Source organism: Pipistrellus kuhlii, unplaced genomic scaffold, assembly GCF_014108245.1.
Source record: "Pipistrellus kuhlii isolate mPipKuh1 unplaced genomic scaffold, mPipKuh1.p scaffold_m20_p_15, whole genome shotgun sequence".
Lineage (NCBI taxonomy): Eukaryota > Metazoa > Chordata > Mammalia > Chiroptera > Vespertilionidae > Pipistrellus > Pipistrellus kuhlii.
This window is the reverse complement of record NW_023425460.1, coordinates 18,935,627-18,953,624: the sequence shown is the minus strand read 5'-3', so window position 1 is coordinate 18,953,624 and position 17,998 is coordinate 18,935,627. Positions and strand designations below refer to the sequence as shown.

Sequence of the window (17,998 nt, the reverse complement as noted above, 5' to 3'; positions counted from 1 at the left end):
TTTATGCACGCATATAAGCCTAACCAATAGACACAGACAACAGGGGGGTGAGGGCATGAGTGGGGGTGTGTGTGGCAATGGGGTGATAAGGACACATATGTAATACCTTAATTAATAAAGAAAAAATGAAAGAAAAAATAATACCCAAGTTTATATTGAGAAAAAAATAATGTTCCCCAAGCCCCTTCCCCCTAGTCTCACATCTTCAGTGTTTATATTTTGATATTAAGATTTTAGAGTAATTGTGAGGATTGCAGTTTCATATTTGAGCATAGAAGGATTTCTGTCTGTGGGGAGAGAATACTCGGTTGAGATATTGTTCTCCCTTGATTGGCTTCTTTGGCCTTGACAGCTTTGCTTGGGTGTGGTCAGTGGAAGTCCTGCAGGAGACCTGGTAACCTGGGAATTAGGTAAGAACACTGCCTGTGAAGTGCCAGTGACAGGGACCAGCCATGGCTTGTCCCTGTGAGCTAACCAAGAATCCAGCCAGATTCGTTCACTAAGGCACTTGTGGCCTTGGGAAATGGATACTTCTCAGGATTTAGGGGAAAATAGCCTCGCATTTGGAGTTTCTCATACATACACATTTGGAATAAAAAAGAACAGCAATTTTTGGTGCCAGAGAGTTTGCCATTTGGCTCCCCCTCAAATCATAAGGTTGCTAAAAGGTGCACCTTTCTGGTTAAATCTTAGTTGTTTTTCTGGAACAAAGTTAATTATAGTTTGGGTCTAACTAAGGAAATTCCCCCCGCCCCCTTTTTATTCATTCTGGGATTGAAAGGCTGAAGTCTCTGAAGTCTCTTCAGACTGGAATGAAGGGGCATTTCAAGGTTGTGACATAATGAGTTTGTCATGAACAAAATAAGTGTCCTAAAGGACGTTTCTGTAGTAAAATACAGTTGTATCATGAAATCTTAACCGATGCATTCCAAGTTGTATAAGAGTCCTATGTGTGTGAAAGGGGTGATTAACTGCCTTCCTTCATAGGCTTTTGAAAATATCTTGGGATTCTGAAATTTCTTTTCAAAGATGAGTTTCCTTGAGGTCACTAGAATTTTTTCAGAATGCTGTGCCCTGGTAGGCAGTGTTCATTGCCATGCAGTTGTGTTATATATTAGGACCCTTTTAACTATTTTTAGCTTTAGAGATAAAGACAGCCCAAGAGGTAGCAGAACGGAGGTTCCTCCAAGGCACTTCATAATAAGGTTTGGGCACTGATGTTTTACCTTGCCTGGGTGACCTCCTCTAGCTGGGATCAACCACATTTGCTAGTTTATTTAGAAAGAGTAAACTTTTGTAGAAATTTGCTCTTAATTTTTTTTTTAAGCTTTAATGTTGATACATTTCCAAGTTAGGGAAAGAAAGTCATAATTTGTAGTTAACTACACAAAAATCTTTCTGTGGAAATGTGTGCTTCCACACATGTATGTACTTGATTCATTCTGTTGATGGTGTATTTGTGCAAACAGTAAAGTTATGATGCTATTGGCATTATGTATTAGTGTTTTGCTGCTGTAACAAATTACCACAAGTGTAGTGGCATATATTTATTATCTTAAGTTCTGGAGGTCAGAAGTCTGAAATGGGTTTCCTTGGGCTGCATCAAGATGCTCTAAAAGAGAATCCATTTCCTTTTTGTAGCTTTTGGAGGTCACCGACATTCCTTGGTTTATGGCCCCTTGTGCCATCGTCAGAGCCAGCAGCATAGCATATCTGTATCTTTCTCGTCTCCACCTTTCTTGTTTGTTGTCACACACCCTTTTCTGTATGTCTCTTATTGTCACATTGCTTTTTTTTTTTTTTTTTTTTTTTTTTTAGGACTCCTAGCTTTCTTTTTCCTTCTTATAAGGGTCCCTGTGATTTTATTGGATCCCCATGGATAACTTAGGATAATCTTCCTATCTCAAGATTCTTAATTTACTCACATCTGTAAAATACCCTTTGCCATGTAAGGTAACATATTGATAGGGTCCATGGATTGGGACACGAACATTTTTAGGGGGTTATTTAACCTGCCACATGAATATAATCTTTAATTCTTTATCTTTTTAGCTACTCTTTTCATACATTTCCTTCAAATAGCCCTTGGTAAGCATGGAGACCTGGCCTCTGTGCTCTCTTTTGCCAAACTGCAGGTGTCTTGTCTTATATTTAAACTAGAGGCCCGTTGCAGGAAGATTTGTGCAAGAATAGGCCTTCCTTCCCCTGGCTTCGCTCCAGGCTGCCCGGGAGCTGGCAAGTCCCTGCTCCTGGCCAGAGCACCATTCCTGTGGCTCCTTCTGCCCCCACTTCCCCTCATAGCAGGTTCCCACCTCGCCAGGTTGCTCCTGCATGTGCAAATTAACCCACCATATTTGTCATGTTGATTTACATACTTACTCCTGATTGGCTGTGGGTGTAGCATACCGGTAGGTACGGTCAATTTACATGTTTGTCTATTATTAGGTAAAGTGTGACACTAAACTTGTGAAAAAATAATTTATAATATTGTTATTACCTTGAGGGTAGAGATAATTTCTTTGAGTTTTGAATCCTCCACCAAATAGAATGACCTGTCTTACTTCTTGAGTCTTTAATCATTTTAATAAGTTCCAGGAGTTACTGCCCCAGCTCCTTTCTTTGTCCAGGCCTGGGTGGCTTGTCCAGTGAATCCCTATTCTTCTTCACTGGAATCTGAGACCCCTTTGGTGTTTAGCCTCTGAAGGATGCACTTTGAGGCTATTGGAAGCAAGATAAAGTCCTCTCTTTCCCTTTAATCACATTTCCAACCTTTGCCTCCACAGATTAAAAAAAAAAAAAGTGTTCACAGAATCTTAAGATGTTTGAACATAGAGAGCTGTGTTTGTCCTGTATTTATAAGCTACCACTTAGATATAAAAAGGCTGTTCCAATACAGTGACCTTTTAATTAATCTCACATGAAGTTTTATTGTTGTCTGTGACGTTACCATTACCATTTAATTCTCATGTGTTTTTCCCCCTCTTTATATAAGCCAGCGAAGGAGTGAATTAAAGTAGCATGTAATGCCAACAGAAATCCAACTAGAGAATATAGTCATTGCACAGCATAACACTGACCCAGCTCAGCAGGCCATGTTTTCTGAGCCTCAGTTGAAAAGGCAGCCTCCGGCCTGGGATTGATTACAGACAGGAAGTGCTGAGAGCATTACAGCCGATTATATTGGTAGCAGCATTTGTTCATAGCTCTGTAACTGTGAAAGGAGATTACTTTCATCTATGTGCCACAACAGAGATGTGTGTGTCTTTCAGACAGGAAGAGGAGCTGGAAGTATAATTGATTGAACTAGTGTTTTATTCTTTATTCCTTTTGTATAAGTGGGATCCCTGATGAGGTCTCATTAACAGACCCTGAGGTTGGAGAGAACAAGCATGGCATCTTGTTTACCCCTGGATTCTCATGCCTGATACTTGAGAGTTTTTGAATACACAGGTTTGAAAAAAAACAAACAAAACAAAAGAACGATATTAAATGTATACATTTTTCTTTACAGCTGCTGCCGAAGGAAAAGGCAAAAGTGGGGAAGACTTTTTCCAAAAGGTAAGTTGCTTTTTACTCCTGCCTTGGTGATAATGGAGGAGAAATATACCTAAGCCTTTTAATGTTCATTAAACCCCTGAATGTTCATTCCCTTCCATGTGAAAGGGAATAGGTTATTTCTTGACAAGATAGCTAGAGATGCTTATGGCTGGGCAAGGATGGGATACTATGTGTCACTTAACCGTTCTAAAAGGGCTCCTTCTGGGCCAATCTAATGAAGTTTTTACTTGGAGACAAGGAGGGCTGCCAGACAAGGAAAGCTGCCAGCTTTCCTCCTTTCCAGTAAGCATGACTGTGGGTGGGATGTACCTTTAGACCTACTTGCCATGTCACTTCTGTCCCAGGGTGTCCTCTGAAAGTACTGGTCTTCAGTGAAGACAGTCTGCCTTCACATATAGCAAACGGAAATAGAAGTGGAGCTGTTTAAACAATGAATATGAGAAACTGTCAAGAGCAGTTGACTAATTCTGAATCAGCTCAGTTTCTTAGGATACTGTTTTATATAAGGGAAGATGCCTATTGTTTTAAAGAAATTGATTCTAGTTTTTTTTTTTTTTAAACTTATTTGGCTTTATTGTGTTTGTGTCTTTGCTGTTGGGATCTAGAAAGTGTGTGTAGGAACAAACATGTAGGATACCCTAGGGCAGTGGTCAGCAAACTGTGGCTCGTGAGCCTCATGTGGCTCTTTGGCCCCTTGAGTGTGACTCTTCCACAAAATATCATGGCCTGGGCGAGTCCATTTTGAAGAAGTTTGTTTAAAAAATTGGGCTCTCAAAATAAATTTCAATCGTTGTACTGTTGATATTTGGCTCTGTTGACTAGTGAGTTTGCTGACCACTGCCTAAGGGGAAGGGAAGAGGGAAAATATAGCGGCAGCTATAGATGAGATTAAATACTGCTGCAGAGGGTCATCCATCCTTTGGAAAACACCTCTGTGTAATTAGACGTGGCCTTTACAAGGCTCTTGATTCTCTCCCCTCCTGTGTGATCTACTTTATTTTTTTGGTCAACTTCATCATTCATCTGCAATCTCTGCCAAGAGTATTAAAAGCAAATATTTTCAGAGCTGATGCCTATATTGCCATTTCTTCATTCTGAAAATATTTATTTACCACCTGCTGTGTGCTACACACTGGAGAGACCAACGTGAGTAAGGCATCATCCCTGCCCTAAAGGAATTAGTCTGGTGTCTGATGATATTGTCACAGAAATAGCAGGAGAGTCTGGGGCCATGGAGGATTAAGCACTTAACTGGGACTTTAGGAGATTAGGAAGGAAGGACTTCTTGAGGTCTTCAGAAGAATGGACGCTAGCCATGTGAAGAGGCAGGCTTGGGTGGGTTGGAAGACATTCTAGGCAAAGGCCCAGAATGTAGGAAGGCTCAGAGATGGAAGAATTTATGTGGCGTGCATACACCAAACATTTGTTCGGCACACAACATATGAGGGATTCATAGTGCAAGGTGAGCTACAATATTCTGTATGATGAAATACCTTCTTTTAAGGTGGGAGGTGGGGGCATTATCCTAAAGGGATTAAAAAAAAATTAAAAATGCTGTGTGGGCCATATAGAGTGTGCCAGACCACAGTTTTTCATCTCTGTTTGGGGTCAGGCTGTTGAAGTTTTATGTGCTATGCCCGAATCCTTTGACTTGGCAGTATCTGACCTTGGTTAATATCCAACTTGTCCTTAATACCTGGGCATTTCAGAATGCCCGGCCTTCCTCTAGGGCAGGCTTGCCACAAGCGAAGAAAACAGGACAGAACAGAAATCTCAGCTCTGTCTTGGGTTGGCTGTGATGGGACAAATAGATGATATCTGTGGAAGGAATTCTTTCCCCTCTCCCCGCATTGTTCTTTAACTTACAGATAAATGTAGAAAGCAGACCGTTCAGCTTTGTATGACTCAGACATTTTAAAAGCTGAATAAAAACACAGCATATGTGGTCATAAAGGACCTTCATTCTTAGAAGATTTGTTAATATTTATCACTCTTTGTGGAGCCCTATGTACATTCCAACAGTTTAAATAGAAACACATGCTCGAATCCAGGAACATGTGTGCATCCCACAAACTGTGAGTTGGAATTGTAGATCCTGTTCTTGGTTTCAGGTTAATGAGGTCTGTGAATAACTAAATGAGAATAGTTTTAATTTCATTTTCTCCTTTAATTCATTAGATAGAAAGTGTCTTCGGATAGACAAGTGTTGATATAGGATTTGGATACTTAACTCTGGAAAAAACCCGTATCTTAACTAAAAGGCAAACATCCCAAGTTCCAGGAGAGTAATTTTCTGTTTTGTCCAGACAGAAATAGAGATTATGGTTCATCGACAGTAGAATGAAGTAATGGAGAAGGATTGGATTGTCATCCGGGAACTTCCCCTAGTCACACATATTCCAGTTTCATGTAATGACATTTGGGGAAACATTTAAGAACGAGAAATAGGCCATATTGCTGATCATTAGCATCTCTGAAAAATACTTTTCTTCTTCTGGAGTAATGCACTTCAGAGGCTTTATGTGCTTATTAGAATGTGTTTTGGCTTTGACTCCAAGTGAGTATCACAAACTAAAATTAAAACCTCTCTTGAGCTGAATTTAAAGTTTGACTACCTTATTATTTAAAAAAAAATCTAAGTCTGGAGGAGGAGTGTGAAAGTTTTTCTATGATACGTTGGTATTTTGTACCTTAAAAATATATGTAAATCATAGCAATATTATTAACCTTAGTTAATTAGTCTCCCTGACAAATTTTGAAATTCAGAAAATGAAAGAAGGCCTGGCTGATGTGTGCTCAGTTGGTTGGGTGTCATCCCATGTGCCAAAAGGTTGCTGGTTTGATTCCTGGTCAGGGCACATGCCCAGGTTGCAGGCTGGACCCTAGGGAGGGGGCGTGCAGGAGGAAGCCAATGTTTCACTCTCACATCGATGTTTTTCTTTTTCTCTCCCTCTCCCTTCTTCTGTCTTTAAAAAAAAACAAACCAATTAAAAAAATAAAAAATATATTTAAGAATAAAAATTGGTAGATTTCCCAAAGGGTTTAAATTGTCATTTAACAACTACTAAGATCATGAAATACATCATCTCAAATTTGAAGCTGTAATAATAGTTCCATTTACTATATGTACACACAAACTTTTCCCATTCAGCCATAGTTCAGAGATCTATATGGTTTTCTGTATACTGCTTTAGTGCATGTGTTTGAAACAGTTTAGTTCCTCTGACACTCCATTCAGGGAAAAGACTAACCTGTGACAGCAGAGAAACCCAATACTAGAGTGGTTTAAGGAAAAGAGTTATTTTACTTTCATGTAACATTCTGAGGTGAGCATCCCCATCCTGTCAGTTAGAGACCCAGATTCCTTCTGCAAAGTAGCTCTCCTGCTCCTCACACTGTGAACCTCATCAGTATGGTTGAAGGTGGGTCACCATGTCCAAATCTTAAGGGCCAGGCCCGAATGTGCCATATGCCACTTCTTCTTACATTCCCTTGGAGAAAATTGATTGACATGGCCTTGTATAGCTACAGTAATGGGTGGGAAGAAGGGGGGAGAAACATATGGAGGATATATTGATTTTGCAAAGCACTATTCAGCAAGAGAGATTGTTAGGAAAAATGTATGTGGTCAGTTTTATGTCTCATGAGCTATGCTTTGAAACCTTTTATGTTACTTTGTTAGGGCTGCTGTAAAAATGTTCAGCAACCTGGGTGGCTTAACCAGCAAAAATCTGTTGTGTTGCCTAACAGTTCCGGAGGCTAGAAGTCCAAGGTCAGGGGAGTCAGCGGGGTTAGTTCCGTCTGAAGGCCGTGAAGGAGGGTGTTCCTCGCCTCTCTCCGAGCTTCTGGAGATTTGCTTGCTGTCTTTGACATTTCTTGGCTTGTAGAAATGTCATCCCACGATCTGCCTTCATCTCCATATGGAGTTTTCTCTGTGTGTATCTCTCTGTGCCCAACGAGGGTCATATTGGATTAGGGTTCACCCTAACAAAATCACTTCTGCGTGACCCTATTACAAACAAGGTCACATTCCGAAACAGTTAGGATTCCGAAAACACATGAATTTTGGGGTGACACAATTCAACCTATAACAGCTTTTAATGAAGGAAATGATTTTGTAGTAAAAGGTACTATAACCTGAAAAATTTGCTAAAATTATAAATGTTATTTACAACATTTTGATACTTAGTCTGATGTGTAGATTTTAACTGCCTAGGCATTTTTATTAAATCTGTTTTTTTTCTTATTACCAGTCATTTCTAAACTGGGTAGATTAGAATGTAATTGATGTATAAGAAAGTGAAAAACATTTAATTTGTCTTTTGAAAAACAAATACTGTTTATACAACCTTAGTTCTTCTTTCTGTTTATATTAAAAATTAGAGGTCTGGTGCACAAAATTTGTGCACTTGTGTGTGTGTGTGTGTGTGTGTGTGTGTGTGTGTGTATGTGTGTATGTGTGGGGTCCCTTAGCACGGCTTGCACCCTCTCGCAGTCTGGGAGCCCCCTTCCCCCAGTCCCAGTTGATTGCCCCGCCGACTGGTGGCCTGGACCTCCCTCTCCAGAGTGATAATCTTGGGGCAATGGTGGGACCCTGACCCAATTGCATAGCACCTGCCTTGGCTGGCCTGGTGCCAATGGGTGTCAATAGTGTGGTCGTCTAGATAGTAGTTCCACTGTTCGGCCATTTAGTCAGTTTGCATATTATGCTTTTATTATTATAGACATGTGAATAAAGTGCCTTTTAATATTCTCTGATTGCCTGATAGGATTATAAATTAGATTATTCGCATTGGATTTATACCAGATATTTTCCGGCATTAAAACTTTTCAAGTTCCCCAGTTATTGTAACCTTATTCTTTGGCTCTAACTAACTACACTGACAAAAGGGGGCTTGGATACGACTTTATCAATATCCTCTCAGTTCTTTGTTCACCCCTCGTGGCAACTTTAATTGAAACACATGGAAATGATCTGCTTGGATTTTTACAGTTTTTTGGGCAGTTGTTCATGGCTTACTCACTGTCTGTCCTGTTTCCTTTTAATCGTTTTTTTTTTTCTTTCTTTTTTTTTTTTTTTCATTTCTCTCGTGAAATGACTATGGCCAGATCTTGGAGGGGAAAATGTGTTGCAGTAGATGAGGCGGGGATGAGTATAGTGATTGTATTACAGATGTGACTCATCAAAGCAAAAATGCACTAGGGATCTAGAATCCCCATGGCTGAAGAAGACAAAACCCAGTCAGCAGCATAATTGATGAAGGCCAACTTTCCCATTGCACTGGGTTATATACATGCCTCCTCCACAAAGTGCACAGCACGTACTTGAAATGTGGGGATATTTTATACTCTTAAAATATGTAGGTTTGGAAAATTGACCTATAAACTATGGCTTTCACAAAAGCTAACAGTAAGACTAATAATAAATAAGACACAGTTTGGTGGTTTTTGTGGTATATTTTTATTATCATCAAAGTAATCCTTCTTTGGCAAACATTTCTTTTATCGTTTTGAAACTGGAAAGTTAGTGTTGTCTTCTGGGGAAAAATAACTTGGAGGAATATTTGGCTACATCTGTTCCTCAAAATGAGTGTATTAGGTGGTCTTAGATGGGGACTACTTTTTATTGAGGAGGCAGTAGAAATCTCTACTTTAAATAAAATTGTCTCTACTTTCTCCACTGGCCATTATTTTGTGTGTGTTGAATAGCTCATATTCCTCAGGTAGTAGAAATCTGTTTTTGATTTAATTATTTTAACATGAATTCAATATAGCCCACTATATACTTATTCTAACAACAGAGACTTTATGCTTAATCATTTTTATTAAAACTTGATTTTAATAAAATTTGGATATTTACAAGTTTTAATCTTGGTACTTGTTTCATGATTCACAGTGTTACTAAAGGGTATATATACAGTGAAGATCGCAGTATTTGATGTCATGGTTCTGAAGATACGCTGAGAAAGCTATGCAGAATTGCAGTGTTGATTTCAAACTCAAAGATTATCACCAATGCATGTCATCGCTAATGGACACCTAGGCCTTAAAACTAACATTCAGGGGTCACTGAGTCACTACCCCATTATGGCCCTGAGAATAGGAGTCAGTGGGAGAACCTGTGATCATGGTTTTCATAAAATACTGGCAAAGGAGGGCTAACGGAACACTTATCACATGAAGGAACTGTCCAAGAAAGCAGGTGGTTCGGCCCTTCTCTAGACAGGCTGTTAGAGATAAGAATTGGTCCTCTTTTATATTTTATCATTTGCTCTGTCTTCTGTCAGGAGTCTAGTAACTAAGGATTAGTGAGAAAAGATAAAGTAAAAGAAGAAGCGATTTGCTTGGCATTCATTCATTCTTTAGTCCCGTCTTTGTGTTCATTTGAACACGAGAAGCCTGGGGGTCGGGCTGTTTTCTCCAGCATGCTGTAGAGCTCTGCCATAATGGTGTACACTCGCCTTTTATTTCGGCAGTCACTTCACACAGCTGCTTCGTGAAAAGCACATTTGCTGTTTTTTGCTCCCCCCTCCCCCCCCCTCCCCCCCCGCCCTCTTTCTGCAACCATGGGAATAGAGTATGCCATTGAGAGGATGTCAAGGGTGTTTGATGGTAGTGAATATACCCTCATTGCTACCACAATTTTCTTAAAGTGAACCATCATTTTAAATCAATATCTGCTGAAAGTTTGGTTGTAAATGCTTAAAACCCATGTGCCCTTGATTTGCCATGTGGAATTACAGGAAAAGTGGAAGACGGTGTTTACATCTCTATGCCCTGTTTTCTTCAGCCTAAGGATTTAGTTTCTTATTTAGCTTATGACTTATTTTTCAGACCCCTCACCATTCTATTGACTTTCCAGAGTCAATAAAAATGTCCCATTTTAAGTGTGACAGTGGTATCTTCATGTGATGTTTTGGATGAGGCCTGAGCAGTAGAGTTACAGAGAGGGAGGCCGTAGTCACCACCATATGGAGATGATTCAGAAGGAGCTGAAGACTGTACCATGTTCAGGCACTGTGAACGGGTCACAGGCATGAAGAAGAGGCCTCTCTTGCCATTCTTCATCCAATTGAAGAGGAAAGGTTGGCTCCAATGTGATCGCGAGGTACATGGTATAACATAAGGAGACTTGATTTCAGACTGGCAGGTAAAGACCCACTTACACGTAACTCACAGGTTCTGTCTCTCACTCTAAGCTCTTGGCTTGGCATTTGCCTTGGAGACTGTGGGGTCAGTTGTGGTTTCCAGAATATGGAAGTATACAAAGTACCCCTTTCAAAGCCCCCACCTCTTTCTGTGACTTAGTCATCAGAACTCCTGTGTGATTTTGTTTCTTCCTTGTGGACTCCGTAGGGTTACCTGGGATGGAGGTTATGAGCCTCGGGATGACAGTCCATAGTGTGAGGGGCCTGTGCAGCGCCTTTTCATGCGACTCGAGTGGACACGATGGCATTTAATAGAGAGCTTTAAGCTACACGGGTTTAAAGTGGGCTCACTGAAGGACCAGTGCGTTCTGTGTATTTTTTTAAAAATGCATTTTTATTGATTTCAGAGAAGAAGGGAGACAGAAGAAACATCAACAATGAGAGAGAATCATTGATCGACTGTCTCCTGCATGCCCCACACTGGGGATTGAGCCCATAACCCAGGCATGTGCCCTTATCGGGGAACCGAACTGTGACCTTTTGGTTCATAGTTGATGCTCAACCACTGAGCCACACCAGCTGGGGAAGAATTGGTACTTTTTAAAGCTGGATGTCGCGATGGTATCTTTTTCTTTTAGACAGCAATCTGAATAGTCTTGGGTTGAGATTTTTGTTGTTGTTCAGATTGGACAGCTAGTTTGTGAAAGCCAGGACTTAGAGTGCCTTAAAAAGTGTGTGTGGTGTGTGTGTGTGTGTGTGTGTGTGTGTGTGTGTGTGTGTGTGTGTGTGTGTGTGTGTATATATATATATATATATATATATATATATAAAATTGATTTTTTTACAAAGAGGAAGGGAGAGGAATAAAGAGTTAGAAACATCGATCAGCTGCCTCCTGCACCCCCCCCCCCCCCCCCCCGGGGATGTGCCCGCAACCATGGTACATGCCCAGAATCAAGCCTGGGACCCTTTAGTCCACAGGCCGATGCTCTAGCCACTGAGCCAAACCAGTTAGGGAAAGAGTTCCTTTGTCTTAAAAACAAAAAACAAAAAACACCCACAAACAGCTCTGTTTAACTATTGTTATTAATAAAAAAATGATTTTCTTTAAATCAGCAGTGATGCCCTTGTGGGCAGGCTAGGCTTTTATAATGAGAGAAATTGTATCTATAGTTGCCAGTGTTGGTAAGCAGGGCTGTGAATTAGGTAGTTGTGGTGCATTAGAGGAACAACCAAAAGGTGGGAGACAAATTAATACAGTAACAGAAGGCATAGATTTGTCCCCCATGTTTTGTTTAAACAGTCAAGACTTCACAATCACATTTAAGGTTGGTCGTTCTGAAGTTTGTACTGTTATTTTCCGCTTTTATTCTCCCTGCAAGAGTTACAATCATGGTTTGTTGGCATCCCATGAAAAGTCTTTTCTTAATATTGGGATCCTTTTTTTAAACTCCAGCTTTTTGCTTGATATGTTTAATATTTTTATCTTATTTAGACAAAATAGATTGCTTTAGAATTTACCCTCGGGTTAATTTGACTCTAACCTCTCCTTTTTTTTTTTTTTTTTGTCTCTGAATGCTACTTTATAATTTATCTATTTTGTGGTTTCTGTGGTTCTATGCCTGCCTTCCCCAAAACAATAGCATGGAAAAGCAGAGGAGCTAGCCAATTGTGTACCACCTAACTGCCTCCCAGCCCTTCCGGCCTCAGCTGATGGGCCCAGATGTGGGCTCCAGTCCCAAGGCTGACCGTTCTGTACACACTGGCCATGACTGTGACTGGCTCTGGAAACTCTCCGAGTGAGATTTGTCTCTCATAAATCAGGAAGCTACTAGTAAGACCTAAAGTGGAAATGGGAATGGCCTGGAAGGTAGGATGGGTGTAGGCGGAAGCCAGGAGGGACAGTGTTGGCCATGAGAAACCTGGAGTAGTGAGGGAGAAGAAGCTGGGAGTAAGCAGAAGAAACCTGTCCCTGGAAGGGAACACAGGGCAGCACCCAGAGAGCACAGATAGACCAGAGGTGGGAGAGACCCCTGCAGAGCCCGCCCAGGTTGTGATGCTTCTCCCGTGGGGGCCAGCAGGTGTCCTGGCAGTCTTGTCCCCTTCCCTCCTCATGGGGTTGAATAATGCGATGAGGCCTGGTAATCAAGAAACTAGTTTTAGCCTGTTTGGCTCAGTGGATAAGAGCATCGGCCTGGGGACTGAAGGGTCCCTGGTTCGATTCCGGTCAAGGGCATGTACCTTGGTTGCAGGCCCGTACCCAGTGGGGGGGTTGCAGGCGGTGGCTGATTGATGTTTCTCTCTCATCAATGTTTCTGACTCTCTCTCCCTCTCCCTTCTTCTCTGTAAAAAAAAAAAAAATCAATAAAATATATATATTAAAAAAAGAAAGAAACCAACTAAAACACATAAAAGGCATTTAGGGACTTGAATACTTGCACGGTCATTCTCTCTTCCACAGGTTTATTCATTCAGACTTTAACAAAATTTGGTGTGTGTGTGAGTGTGTGTGTGTGTGTGTGTGTGTGTGTGCAGTAGTTCAACCCCTCCATGAGTGACTCATTAAGTTATATCTTTATGGAAGCAGTGCTCTTAGATAAGACGTAGACATTTCCCGCAAACCCGTCTTTAAAATATGTAAATAGCAGCAATACCACAGTGTGTTTTAAAACGGGAAAATACATTGTATCAGTGTATGATGAACACTCTCTCTGTGTAATGTATATACTGTATGAGAATTCTAGTCTCACCGTAGCTGGTTTGGCTCAGTGGATAGAGCGTCGGCCTGCGGACTGAAAGGTCCCAGGTTCGATTCCAGTCAAGGGCATATTACCTTGGTTGCGGGCACATCCCCAGTAGGAGGTGTGCAGGAGGCAGCTGATTGGTGTTTCTCTCTCATCAATGTTTCTAACTATCCCTCCCCTCTCCCTTCCTCTCTATAAAAAATCAATAAAATATATTAAAAAAAAAAGTGCTAGTCTCATTCAGGGTGTGTGCCTTTTTGCTAGTCAGTTGCCAGCATTTTTTAAAGAAATAATAGGCTCATTGCTGTTAATATCTTAGGTGGAAGAAGTATCTATTGTCCTTATTTTCCCCAAAAGTGATTTCATTACAGGCTTTCGTTGTTCAGATTACAATGTCTTCCTTCTCCGTGACCGTTGGCATTAATACTGTTTTAGTCAATATTACACTTTTTGTGGGTAGTCTGTAGTCAGCCAACATGCAGAGGGATTCGTACAGTATAAAACATTTTCTGTTTTTCCTAAGAGTAGTTAACGAGAACGCTTTGTAATATGATCCTTGAATTAAATCATTAAACATCTTGAATGTTACTCGCTCATTTTTTATGTTTAGCAGTTGTGGCTTGTCCCAAACTAGTTCTTTCGCCGTTTTTTAAATTTCTGTGGGTGTAAATTTTTTGAAAGGAGCTGCCTTTTGGCGCTTTAAGTGGTGGAAAAATAAGATTTTATTGCCTTGCTTTTTTTTTCTTTTTTCTTGGTGAAATCAAAATTGGTCTAGGAAAAAGATTTAAGGATGTCTTTCCTTCCAATGACCACTTTTAGTACTTTTTGTCAACCTAGATTATCACTCAGTCATTCAGATTTTCTGCTTCTGTCTGGTTAAAGTGATGATGGGTGGGGAAGGAAGGGAGTTAGCCAGGGATGAAACCAACTGCAGGCAAAAACATAAAGGCTTTTTATTGTTTTCTTCTCGGTTTTCTTGAGTTCACCATCAATTAATTTTTCGAGAGGGAAGAAACCCAGCTTCCCTTCCCATGCGCCTGTTTACTCTGGAGTTACCAGAGAACCTCGATCCCCTGTGAATCAGAAAGCTTGAAGCTCAGAGAGTCTGGAGTTGTTTTCTTAAGTAGGACTCCTTCCTGTTTTGTTTTTCTGTGGGGTTTTTCTAAGACAATGGTCCAAATTCATGCGTAAGTCGATAGGAGGTGCTGTGTGAGATTTCCGTGGCATATTCCCTCGGCGGGGAGGTTTGGAGAGCCCGAGTGTTTCTTGGCTTCAGCAAGTCCGTTGAGAGGGAGTAGATATTAACAAAATCGAGGAAAGAGGATTTCTCAGTGCTCCATTGAAATGTGGATACGTCTTTCTCCTCATTGGACTATCCCTTCTCATTAGTATTCCTCTCGTAAATAAAAAATCTGGTGAGCTGCCGAAACCAGTTTGGCTCAGTAGATAGAGCGTCGGCCTGCAGACTGAAAGGTCCCAGGTTCGATTCCAGTCAAGGGCATGTACCTTGGTTTGGGTACATCCCCAGTAGGGGCTGTGCGGGAGGCAGCTGACCGATGATTCTCTCTCATCTATGTTTCTAACTATCTCTCTCACGTCCTCTCTGTAAAAAATAAATAAAATATATTAAAAAAAAATCTGGTGAGCTACCTTACGACCTGTGAACCTTGAAAATGCTCCTGTTGTCTTGTAGGTTGCATGGGGATGCTACAGAAGAAATAATTTCCACTTTCAAAGAGCTTTCAAGCCGAGGGGAGGAAGATGCTTAGGAGAAGGGGTTAGAGGGAGCGATTCCATACGGACTTTGCAAGGTGCGAAGGATGCCGTCCATTCGGGAGGCATCTCCTGTCCTCTGTGAGCTTGGCCCTTGCTAGGTGCAGGATGGTAGAGAAGAAAAGGTGGTGGTACGGCTCCTGTTTTTAAGAAGGTCATACCCCAGGGGAGGCGTGGCACATGAGGACCCCTCATCGTGGCAGGACCGTATACTAGAGGGACCTGAAGGAGTGATTCGTTCTGCTCTGAGCACCCCAGGAAGGCTGCCCTTAGGAGCAAGGGTCTGAGCAGGGCTGTGAAGGGCAGGTTAAAAGAGTATAACTAATAGGATAAGGTTAGGAAAGCTTTTGTAGGAGATCCCTGAGGAGACGGCAGAGTTTAAATTAGGTTAGGTTATCTCATCTATAGACCTGTGATGCATGCCCTAAGTGTCTTAATGGAGGCAAGGTGGAAAGGCATTTCTGGCAGAAGGAACCAGCGAGATGCCTTAAGGTTCAGAGGAGAGTGTTTGTCTGCCCTCTAGCCCTGAGGACACTTAAGTTAAAAGGGACCCTGCCATTATGTCGTTTCATCTGAGCTAAGGACTCACAGACTCAAGTGGAAGGTTGAGAGGATGAGTGGAAGGATTTGAAATCCAGGTTAAATGGAGAGGATTGTATTGTGTGCCCATTGTCTACTTGAAGATGATGCACGCTGAAAAGGATGGCCGGGATACTCACGCATTTTGCACTGTGGTTTGTCTTGCAGCTTCTGACTTCCTTATGAATGCTGGGTGTAGGGATGCATCCTACTTTTTGTCTTCTCACTACTTTCCTGGATAATAAATGCATTTTCAGGAAGATTAATTTTTAACCATGCTTTGAAACACGAGTTTTCAACTGTTATAATAATACATTCATTGCAGTTTGGATGATAAAATTTCCAAGCTTGGAATGATGGCTATAAAATAAATAGTTAGCATCGTTTCACCAAGTCCCGAACCTTCTGTTGTGTGCAGTTTTAAAACACGTCTTTTCCAGGAAGACAGTGGAAAGTTTTGGCTCCGCAGTTGACGCCTGGCTATGGGTTATGGAAATCGTACTTACAGCGTTTGGGAAATAGGTACCAATAATTCAGGTTTGGGAAAGAATAGGAAATTTGGTTCCGTTTGGATAAAATGAAAGATTCCCTTAAAGGAGTTGTCGGCGATCAGCTGAGCACACTCTAGTATTAGCACGAAACCGCCGGTGTGATGAGGAAGTACAGAGAAGAGAAGGCCAAGACTGTTTGAGACCTGGGATCCTGTGCAGAATAAATATAGTGCATTCTCAGTTTTTCAGGGCCAGCTTTTTCTAGCTGAATTATTAACTAGAATTCACTTTCCCTTTTCCATTTCTCCTGACTCCACCACTGACCATTTTAGGGATAGTAAACGCCTAATACACAGCAGAAATCTGTAGCCCTCCTCCCTGTAGCTTTGCCTGTGTTACCTGCATTGGGGTTCTTGGGTTCCCTAAGACCGAGATCGAGAGGAAACCCCAGAGACATTTCCAGACACGTTTTATTGAGCTTATGCTCAGGCACATGGGAGGCAGCACACAGGGAAGGAAGGTCCTCTGAATTGACTTGGGGGCTTGGCTACCTTTATAAGCTGGTGACAAAGTGGGCAGGCTTTTTGAAAAAAAGACAGGCTTACAAAATGTTCCATTTCAGAGTTGAGGGAGGCGGGACTTCCTTTTCCAGCTGCCTGGCCTGGTCCTTTCATTTCCACCTGTGGCTGGGGGGGCAAAGTGGCAGACTGCTCATTACTGCTCTCCCCCCCCCCCCCCAAGTCGTCAAACCTTGATCAATGGCGCAATCAGGTCAGTCGTTTCAGCAGGCAGTTAGAAAGGAGATACAATCGGCCACCTCTGCATGTTTGAGTAGGTTGTGGAGCAGTAGTGACATTTTTGTGTTTCTTCTAGCCATCTGGTGTCCTTGGGGTCCTGGGCCCAGGTCCCAGTGTTGTCTCATTTGGACCATTGAAAAACTGTTGATTCCCAAACTACAGATTCTGATTTAATTGTTCTGGAAGTAAAGCTTGGGCATTAGTTTTTTTTGGTGTGTGTGTGTGTGTGTGTGTGTATGTGTGTGTGTGTGTGTTTAAGTTCCCAGGTGAGTTTAATATGCAGCTAACTTTGGAAACCACTGCTGTGGGGTATGGACAAGTGTAAAGAGGAAATGTAAGCTTCTATTGGTCTCCAGTGCTGAGTTAGAGGGGAAGGGATTTTGTGTTTTGTGTGTGTCTGTCAGTTACTAGCGGATTTCACTTTCTGGCGAGTTTCATTCTCCTAGGACTAAATGTTTCACTGTATGATTTTCAAGAGGGTATGCTGTGAAACACTCATTCTGCATTAAGTTAATAAATGCACTATTTTTAAAAGTTGTTTCCTGCACAACTTCTTACAGACTTAATGTGGCAGTTAATTGCATTTTGTGAAACTGCTAGAGGAATATAATGTGCAGCAGTTCACAATATTGTTTGATCAAGTCTTTTTTTTTTTCCTTGCTGAAAATTTGTTTGACAGCAGTGATTTTGAACCTTTTTCATCTCATGGCACACGTGAACTAATTGCTACAGTGCTGCAGTACACAAAAGTATATTTTTTGCTGATCTGACAAAAAAAAGTAGGTATAATTTTTTATTTTTAAATTTTTTGTTAATCTTCACCTGAGGATATTTTTTCTATAGATTTTCAAAGAAAGTGGAAGGGAAGGAAGTAAGAAAGGAGGGAAGGGAAAGAAAGGAGGGAAGGG

The 17,998-nt window shown here is 41.3% G+C and overlaps 1 protein-coding gene across 5 annotated transcripts in view; it reads left to right on the top strand.

Moving 5' to 3' along the window:
* Positions 1-17,998, top strand: part of BICC1 (BicC family RNA binding protein 1) — a 223,900-nt gene that overhangs the window by 67,485 nt on the left and 138,417 nt on the right. For all 5 annotated transcript variants that reach the window (XM_045581860.1, XM_045581859.1, XM_036438416.2 and 2 more), the window contains exon 2: positions 3,512-3,558. In XM_045581860.1, coding sequence (XP_045437816.1) covers positions 3,512-3,558 — 47 coding nt within the window. The remainder of the gene's footprint in view (positions 1-3,511; positions 3,559-17,998) is intronic.